General features: G+C 43.1%; 1 protein-coding gene across 3 annotated transcripts in view; it reads left to right on the top strand.

Annotated features, from left to right (window-relative positions):
- get1 (guided entry of tail-anchored proteins factor 1) overlaps positions 1-10329 on the top strand; it is a 78885-nt gene that overhangs the window by 63997 nt on the left and 4559 nt on the right. For 2 of the 3 annotated variants that reach the window (XM_072513266.1, XM_072513267.1), the window contains 3 exons: positions 1022-1244; positions 2822-2889; positions 6910-7024. In XM_072513266.1, coding sequence (XP_072369367.1) covers positions 1022-1244; positions 2822-2889; positions 6910-7024 — 406 coding nt within the window. The remainder of the gene's footprint in view (positions 1-1021; positions 1245-2821; positions 2890-6909; positions 7025-10329) is intronic. The other variant, XM_072513268.1, reaches the window with a different exon arrangement.

Raw genomic sequence — 10329 nt, forward strand, 5'->3', positions numbered from 1 at the left:
AGGATAGATGGTTTGGGCATGCTAAATTGCCCCTCAATTGGAAGAAAGAATTGGGTACTCTAAATATATATGCAAAAAAAGTTTGGATGAGAACTTCCAGTTCTGCCCTTGTTGGATTGGAAAGTCCCACCCTTGAGTACAGATTGGTTAACTCCAAGGGATAAGAAGCACTGAAGCTGTGGTCTCCTTGCTATGGTTCACCTTGTACCAAATATACTTCCATGGTATAAAAACAGCAAATGTTGAAAACATTTGGGTCTGTATATCCCAGCATTTTGTGTTATTTCAGATTTCCAGTTTTCATCACTTCCGTGGTGATTGGTCCTGATGTCCTGTATAAACCATTCCACATGATCTCAATTACAAGTTATCTTCTGAAATGGAACTTGGAACCCATCACTTTATTACTTACTGCCCTCATTGGAATATGGCCATTCAAATAGAAACAGCCTCCACACTGCTTCATGTTTGAATTAGTAGCGATTGTATTTATCAAGAACCAGTCAGCAGATCATGCCTATACTGCAACAAGCAGAACTAGAAAAGAGGGATTCAATTCTCTTCTGGAGTTTACTGTCCTCTTATTTTGCATGTTGCTGGAACTCCTGCAAAAGAGCATTTAATTAAATGCACAGAGATTTTGAGTGGTACGTTACTAAACCTGCTCAGGTGGTGAGGTAGCACAGTGGTTAGCACTGTTGCTTCACAGTGCCAGGGACCCAGGTTCAATTCCTAGCTTGGGTCACTGTCTGTGCGGAGTTTGCACGTTCTCCCCGTGTCTGCGTGGGTTTCCTCCGGGTGCTCCTGTTTCCTCCCACAAGTCCCAAAAGAAGAGCTGTTAGGTAAATTGGACATTCTGAATTTTCCCTCAGGATACCCGAACAGACGCCGGAGTGTAGCGACTAGGGCAATTTCACAGTAACCCCATTACAGTGGTAATGTAAGCCTACTTGTGACACTAATATAGATTATCATTATTAAATGGTGCTGCCTCTTTCTAAGAGTGCTTGTTTTTTTTCAGATGGCCAAACTTCTGCAGAAAGATGGAGAGACTGAGCTCCAAATGAGAATTGAAATTGGAAACATGAAGCAGGAGTTAACAATGATCAGCATGATGGATGAATTTGCTCGATATGCACGGCTGGAGCGCAAGATCAACAAAATGACTGATAAACTGAAAACTCACGGTACAGAGAAGCTAGTTGTCGATTTTAAAAAGCAAGCAGCAGGCAAAAGCAAAAAAAGTAACAATTACGGAGTTGTTTTTTTTCCTTTTGAGAGTTATGGGGAAAAACGTATGTTGTCTCTTACCCCACTCTGTCCCACCACATAATGCTGACACTTGAACAAGGAGAAGGAAGTGGAAAATTATGCTGCAAAATGAGATTGGTCTGAATGACTTTTTCCCCCTGACTCCTCTTCCGTTGCAACTGTTCTCTCCCCATCACTGACTGAGCCTGGGGAGCCCTTTGAATCTCAAATTCAATATTATTCTGCTCTCCCTTCTCTTCCAATTCCTCTCCTCTGCCTTATTTTCCTGAATCATTAACTCCCTCAGAGGTGCAGCGCTTTGGGGCTCCGTTAAATGTTCATTTTTCATGTGGGAACCATAAAGTTTAGTGCCAAAAAGACTGTAGAAGAGATCATATGGGCCCTAATCCATCTCCTTTTCCACTGTACACACTTGCTAACTTTTAGGATGTCTCTGTATAGAATGATCAGGAACATTTCCAACACCACCACAATCCAGTTTCAGTTCATTGTATAATCTACGCTATTGCCCTTGCTGAGATCTATTAATCGGGGAGGGTCACCTACTGCTTTTGCCTTGAGATCTTGCTTTCAAGCTATTCAGGTAGCACATTTTCAAAAACAAATCACTGCTGGAAATTTGAAATAAAAATAGAAAATGCTGGAAATACTCAACAGGTCTGGCAGCATTGGTGGGGAGGGGAACGGGGAGCTTTTTCTTTCACAAGCCCATTATTCTTTAAAATGTGATCCATTCCACAAGGCAGCATAATATTCCACCTAAAAAGCTGGAGGAACAGCACCTCTCTAATTGTTTTCAGTTCTGTGGTAGGTGAGGAGAACCATATTACAACTAGATGAATATTCTACGCCAGGGAAGAGGGAAAAACCAGGTTGGTTATCTGTAGCAGATCGCCATCGCCAGTGACAGCTTGTATCTGAACCTTGAACAAAACCAGAATCATGTTTGATTAATGTTTACGGACAAATAAGTGGCCAATTTATTTTCCAATTTGCCTGAGTTTTCCTGCCTTTGCTCTCATACTCTCATTGATTCTCTTGTGGTATTATTCCAGTTTTTCTAGTTTACAGTGATTCAGAAACTCATGGCAGCATTGAATCTTGCAAAACCAAAGGACCATTTGGCCCAAATGTTCTTTGAAAGTGTTGCCTAATTAATTCCACTCTTTCATCATAGTCCTGCAATATTTTCCTTTTCACATACGCATCCAATTCCATTTGGATGATTATTATTGAACCTGCTCCCCTCCACCTTTTGAAGCAGTGCATTCATTCAATGGAAGTTGGTCAACTGTACAGATTATATCCCAACAGTGAGGTTGTAGCTGATTCTGATTAAGCAACTGAGGAAATAAAATTAAATGCTACAATGGAGGATGTCTTTTTCCATGAACGGTAACTCAGTGACCTTAATTTCTCTTTTTTGTTCTTGAAAAATGATGGCTTCTGGCTTGCACTAATTAGGACCGCACGGGCATGAAATAAAATTAGATTATCTTCTGTCAATTGCCCGGCGATTTGTACTGAGCAATGTGTCCTCTTTTTATAGTCAAAACAAGGACAGCACAGTTAGCGAAGATCAAGTGGGTGGTGAATATTGCATTTTATATTGTTCAGGTAAGTCCATTTTAATGTTTTTAACCTATTTTGCCTAAATTAGCCATCACGTTGCTATTAGTGCAGAAAATAGTTACCCGCATAGGAGCAGAATTAGGCCACTCGACGCATCGAGTCTGCTCCGCTATTCAATCATGGCTGATATTTTTCTCATCCCCCATTCTCCTGTCTTCCCTCCCTAACCCCTGATCCCTTTATTAATTAATCCCCTTATTAATTGGCATGGGTAGCCTGGAGGCAGAGTTCATTGAATGCATTAGAGATTGTTTCCTGGACCACTGTGTTGGGTAACCAATCGGGGCAGAGGCTACTCTCGATTTGATATTCTGTAATAATGAGGAGGGATTAAGTAATGACCTCCTAATTAAGGATCCACCAGGGAGAATTCAGTTTGGGGGCGAGGAAATGGAGTCCCACATTAATGGTCTGGAATTAAACAAAGGAAATTACATAGGCTTGAGGATAGATTTGGCCAGTATAGATGGGCAGAAAGGCTAAAAGGTGGGACAGCTGATGAGCAGTGGCAGTTGTTTAAGGAGATACTCAATTCCTCACAACTAAAATATATCCCAGTGAGGAAGAAAGATGGGAAATGGGGTAAAAAACATCCATGGCTAAACCAGGAGGTCAAGGACATTATAAAGACAAAAACTAAGTTGTATCATAATGCAAAGACCAGTGGCAGGCTGGAAGATTGGGAAGCTTTCACAAAGGGATACTAAAAACATAATAAAAAGAGCTAAGGTAAATTACAAAAACGAACTAGCACAGAATATCTGAAAGGATAGCAAAAGCTTCTACATGTACAGAAAAGGGAGTCGCTAAGGTGAATGTTGACCCCTTGGAAGGGAGTCGCTAAGGTGAATGTTGACCCCTTGGAAGGGAGTCGCTAAGGTGAATGTTGACCCCTTGGAAGGGAGTCGCTAAGGTGAATGTTGACCCCTTGGAAGGGAGTCGCTAAGGTGAATGTTGACCCCTTGGAAGGGAGTCGCTAAGGTGAATGTTGACCCCTTGGAAGATGAAACTAGTGAGTTAATAGTGGAGAATGCAGAAATACGAAATCAATACTTTGCCTCAGTTTTCACGATAGAGGACACTAGTACCATCCCTGTAGGAACAGGCAATTCCGAGCTAATAGAAAGGGTGGAACTTGGAACAATCAGCATCAATAGGGAAACAGTACAAAGAAAAAAGAACAATACAGCACAGGAACAGGCCCTTCGGCCCTCTAAACCTGTGCCGATTATGATACCTGCCTAAATTAAAACTGTCTGCACTTATGGAGTTTGTATCCTTCCATTCCCACCCGATTCATATATTTGTCTAGATGTCCTTTAAATGCCGCTATCGTACCTGCTCCCACCACCTCCCCAAGCAGCGCGTTCCATATATTTACCACCCTCTGTCTTTAAAAAAATAAACTTGCCTCGCACATCTGTTCTAAATTTTTCCCCAAGCACTTTAAACCTATGTCCCCTAGTACATGACTCTCCTACCCTAGGAAAGAACATCTGATTATCCACTCTGTCCATATCACTCAATCTTGTAGACCTCTATCAGGTCGCCTCTCAACCTCCGTCGTTCCAATGAGAACCGACCAAATTTATCCAACCTCTCCTCCTAACTAATACCCTCCATACCAGGCAACATCCTCTTAAACCTCTTTTGTACTCTCTCCAAAGCATCCACATCCTTCTGGTAGTGGCCTAATTCTGCTCCTATATCTTATGCACTTATAATTCAGAACCTATCTATCTCTGTCTTGTGATTTGGCGTCCACAGCCTCCTGCGGCAAAGAGTTCCACGGATTTACCACCCTGTGGCTGAAGAAATTCCTCCTCATCTGTGTTTTAAAGGATTGTCCCTTTAATGTGAGGTTGTGCCCTCTGGTTCTATTTTTTCCTACTAGTGGAAACATCCTCCTACATCCAGTCTATCTAGGCCTCGCAGTATCTTTTAAGTTTCAATAAGATCCCTCCTCATCCTTCTAAACTGCAATAAGGACAGACCCAGTATCCTCAACCGTTCCTCATATGACAAGCTCTTCATTCCAGGGATCATTCTTGTGAACCTCCTCTGGACCCTTTCCAAGGCCAGCACATCCTTCCTTGGATATGGGGCCCAAAACTGCCCACAAAATGGGGTCTGACCAGAAGTACATCCCTGCTCTTGTATTCTAGCACTTTTGACATGAATGCTAACATTGCATTTACCTTCAACTGCTGACTGAACCTGCACATTAACGTTAAGAGAATCTTGAACAAGGACTCCCAAGTCCCTTTGTGTTTCTGATTTCCCCATTTAGAAAATAGTCTATGCCTCCATTCCTCCTTCCAAAGTGCATAACTTCAAAGTAATTATTTGAGATGTTTCTGAGACATTATGAGCTATATAAAATATGTCTCGAGTGAAAATTGTGCTCATTTAAGGGATGTTATTGAAAGATCAAATTTTATTTATTACTGTGTCATCATTGAAATCTAGATGCAGAGTTTTGTAAATATATGTATTATATATGTATCATACTTGGGAATGTACCTCAATCCCAAATGTTAACAAAAGGCTTTGCTGCAATATGATACTTGCGCCTTACATTAGCCATCCATACTTCCTTTGAGAATGTCAGGATGTGCAGCTTTGATTTGCAATCTAAAATCTAGACTTGAAATGAAAATCGCTTATTGTCACAAGTAGGCTTCAAATGAAGTTACTGTGAAAAGCCCCTAGTCGCCACATTCTGGCACCTGTTCGGGGAGGCTGTTACGGGAATTGAACCGTGCTGCTGGCCTGCCTTGGTCTGCTTTCAAAGCCAGCGATTTAGCCCTGTGCTAAACTGATACCTTCAGTTCTGCAGACTGCCCAATCTCATTGTATAAAGGATTTATACTGCTGGCAAAGAGAGAAGACCATCATGTCGTTTAGATTCAGACTATAGTCCAGCAAAAGGGGCCTAGGTTAACTTGCTGTGTTGTATCGTAAGATATTGAAACAGAAGGAGAGAGTCGATCTTGGGTTTATTCACTGAAACCATAGAAGGAAATAGGTGTGATCTTAGGGGCAGGTTACCAAGACAGTTGGAAAATGGGATGAAATTTCTAGTTACCACCAGAAACTGAGACAAGAATAAAAATAAAATTGGGGCGGCATGTGGTGCAGTGGTTAGCACTGGGATTGAGGCGCTGAGGACCCGGGTTTGAATCCCGGCCCTGGGTCACTGTCGGTGTGGAGTTTGCACGTTCTCCCCGTGTCTGCGTGGGTTTCACCCCCACAACCCCAAAGATGTGCTGGTTAGGTGAATTGGGCATGCTAAATTAGCCTTAATTGGAAAAAGAAAAATAATTGGCTACTCTAAATTTATTTTAAAAAGAATCAAAATAAAACTGGAGTCAGACGGTAATGCAATAGATGTAATATGTTGTAACTCGGAAATAAAGGAGTCCAGACTTTTTCATTTTGAAGGTGTGAAATTGAAGGACAGATACATTTATGATGCATTGAAAGCCTTGTGTATTACATACACTTTTTGCAAGGGTCGCATTAATACTCCACCCTCCTCCGATTCAATGGTACCGTTAATATTACAGAACCGCAGGTTGGCACTGCTGGCTCATGGTGCCGAGGTCCCAGGTCCGACCCCGGCTCTGGGTCACTGTCCATGTGGAATTTGCACATCCCCCCCCCCCCCCCCCCCCCCCCCCCCGTGTCTGCATGGGTTTCGCCCCCACAACCCAAAGATATGCAGGATAGGTGGATTGGCCACGTTAAATTGCCCCTTAATTGGGAAAAAAATGAATTGGGTACTCTAAATTTAAAATAAAATATTACAGGGCCGCATAACCTGTGATTTGAATCACAGGAAATCAACCATTGGTTGCAGGTGAAGCTCTGCAATAGTTTGTTAAGAGAGGTCTTCAATGCTGACCACTGAAAAATGTTCGAGTTTGAGGATGAAGCATGTAAATTACATTATTCTTTGCTGAAATGTCCATTGTAAATGATTATATTATGTTTTTCTGTCAGGCAGTGCTAATGATTTCCCTGATACTGAAATATTATTCTGAACCTGTTGCTATGCTCCCACGAAAATGGATGGCGCCTTTGGAGCGGATGGTAGCTTTCCCAACTGGAATAGAAGGTACAGTATAATTAGGCAAAGTTTCATTTAAATTGTCCTTGTTTTAAACAAATCAGATCTCTGGAAAGCTTGTCTTTTTTTTTTTCTTTTTTTCCCCCTTTTTTTCTCTCTTCCCATAACTAGCTCTTCTGTATTGCTCTATTCACACAGCAGCCCTTGGCATCTTACCCAAGTGGCTTTTCCAAATATCAGTGCAAATTATTGAAGGTTAGCGGCCTTGTTGGGGACAACTGAGCTTATCATTATTCTACTTGTGCACTCCATGTCTAGTAAATAAGAATTTTTTTTAGTAGCTTTGGAATGAAGGCATGCAATCATCAGGATAAGCTTTATATACGTGAGACACCTGACTGACTAAAACAAAATCCCTTGCAACAAGATCAGTAGAAATCCAGCAGCAGGTTTAACTCACAACAGTCAAATTCTGGTGGTGACCAACAGATGTGGCATGCAGATGAGATTTCTAGGAACATAGGAATAGAAGTAGACCATTTGGTTTCTTGAGCCTGCTCCACCATGGAACTAAATCATGGCTAATTTTTTACCTCGACACCATCCTCGCGCACTATTCTCATATCCCTTGGTGCCATTGATATCTAGAAATCTATTGACCTCTGATTTGAACATACTCAATGACTGAGACTCCACAGCCCCCACTGGTAGAGAATTTTAAAGATCCACTATTCTCTGAAGAAATTTCTCCTCATCTCTATCTCAAAGGACTTCCCTCTTATTCTGAAGTTCTATTCTCTAGTTCCAGATCCCCAACTAGGGGAAACATCCTTTCTGCATATATCATGTAAGAATTTTGTACACTTTAATGAGTTCACCTTCCGTTTTTATAAAGACTAGAGAATACAGGCCCCGTCTCCTTGGATGTTCTTCCAAGAACAACCCCGCCAATTGTGGGATTAATCTGGTGAATTTACGTTGCACTCTGTCTTTGACACTGACACCAAAGCTGTACACTGCTGCTGATGCTTTGTCACCAGACTCTATAACAATTTCGAGAATCACGGCTGGCCGCTGGGAGAATCGGCGCTCGCCGTTGGCAAAAGGCGAGCGGCGATTCTCCAGCCCGGATGAGCCGAGCGGCCGCCCCAACATGACAGGTTCCCGCCGGCGCCGTCCACACCTGCTCGCTGCCGGCGGGAACTGCGCGAATGCTGGGGGGGGGGGGGGGGAGCGCGGCCTGTGGGGGGAGGGAGGGGGGGTTCCTGCACCGGGGGGAGGTGGCCTCCAATGGGGTCTGGCCCGCGATCGGTGTTCACCGATTGGCGGGCCAGCCTCAAAAGGAGGACCTCCTTTCCTCCCCTGCCCCGCAAGATCCATCCACCATCTTCTTGCGGGGCGGCATCGGGGAGGACGGCAATGTCATTTACGCGGCACTGCTTTTTACGCGGCGCCAAGGCCCAGCGTGCGTAAATGACGCGACGCCGCTCCTAGTCCCCGGGGGCGGGAGAATAGGGGGCTGGGAGCGGGCTCCAACACTGGAGTGAAACACTCCGGTTTTCACTCCGGCGTCGGCACTTAGACTCCCGATGGGAGAATCACGCCCCAGCTTTTCCCAGTCTCTCCCCACTTACTAAATACTCTGCATTTCTGTTTTTCCTACTAAAGTGGATAACTTCAAATTTCCCACATTCTCTTTCATCGGCCATATTTTTACCCACTCACTGAGTCTGTCCAAGTCTCTTTGAAGCATCTTTGCATCCTCCTCTTAATGGTCACACATTCAAATCATTGATATAGATTGTGAATAGCTGGGGTCTAAGCACTGATCCTTGCAATACCCCACTAGTCACGACCTTCCAACCTAGAGAATGATCCGTTTATTCCTACTCTGTTTACTGTGCGTTAGTAGAGAGACAGTGGTGTAGTGGACTAACAATCCAGAAACCCAAGGTCATGCTTTTGGAATCCTGGTTCGAATCGCACTCATGCAGGTGGTGAAATTTGAATTCAATAAAAATCTGGAATTGAAGTCCAATGTTGACCATGAATCCATTGCCGATTGTCGTAAAAACCAATCTGTCTAATGGATTTAGGAAGGAATGGGCACAGCTAATATTGAGAAAGTACTAGGATGTCTTAGTGATCCAGGTTCCATGTGGGGGCAAATGGAGGTGAGTTCTTGCAAGAGTTCCAGCCTCGGTGCTGAAGTAACATGCATCCTTGCCTGTTTCTCAGGCAAGATTTTCTTCAAACTCCGTGTCCATCCTGAGTTCAGACAGCATTTTAAACTTAGCTCTGTCTTTGGCCTATATCTGCAGTAATCATCTCTTTTTGCCAGTGGGTTTTAGATTTGTCATTTGGGTCATGGGAGGGGACGGATTTGGGTACCCTAAATTTAAAAAAAAAAAAAAAAAAAAAAAAAAAATATTTGGGGTATCAGACTCACCAGTGCTGCGGATGAAGGTGAAAGGGGATGTTCTCTCCTTTGCCTCATTAATTTCCCGGAGACGAGGTTCTGCTTGGGTGGAGATCTTCCATTCGATCTGTGCCTCGGCTTAGTTGGGTGATCTCATGTCATTCTTGTATTTGGGGAAGATTAAGTACACCATTTGAAAGTTGGTAGTAGAGTTCTACCTAAGATGACCACCATTAATTTCCTTCTTTTAAAGAGTTGATGATGAGGTTTGATTTAATGTTGGGGGATTAAGTTAATGAGGATTCTTCACTGTTTGTGTTCATTTTGCATTGTAACGTATATTAACTGTTTCATATTACTGTTTATTTTTACATATAAATTTAAAGTACCCAATTTTCTTTTCCCAATTAAGGGGTCATTTAGTGTGGCCAATCCACCTACCCAGCACATCTTTGGGTTGTGGGGGTGAGACCCATGCAGACACTGGGAGAATGTGCAAACTCCACACGGACAATGACCCAGAGCCGGGATTGCACACTGGTCCTCAGCACTGTTGAATTTCAAGTCCTCTCTAATGCCCTAGTTATATGACTTGCCAGAACACTGGTTCTAGCATGGTTGAGGTGAAGACTGACCTAACCGTATCAGCTCCCACTTTCCCCAGCACTTGATGTCTGCCCAGGAACCGTTACTAATTTCTTCCACACAAATCTTAACTGTCTAATTTTATTTACCCTATGCCAATTTGCTTGTAGCTCGGGTAATGATCCAGTGATTATTACCTTTTTTGAGGTTCTGCTTTTTGTTTTAGCCCCGAGCTGCTCATACTGTCTAAGCAAAACATCTTTCTTATCCCTACCGATGTTGTTCGTATCAATTGTGAACCCAGTGCTCCAGCTCAGAGCAGATGTCCTTAACTCTGGCACTGAGCAGG

The sequence above is a fragment of the Scyliorhinus torazame genome, chromosome 8, assembly GCF_047496885.1.
Source record: "Scyliorhinus torazame isolate Kashiwa2021f chromosome 8, sScyTor2.1, whole genome shotgun sequence".
Lineage (NCBI taxonomy): Eukaryota > Metazoa > Chordata > Chondrichthyes > Carcharhiniformes > Scyliorhinidae > Scyliorhinus > Scyliorhinus torazame.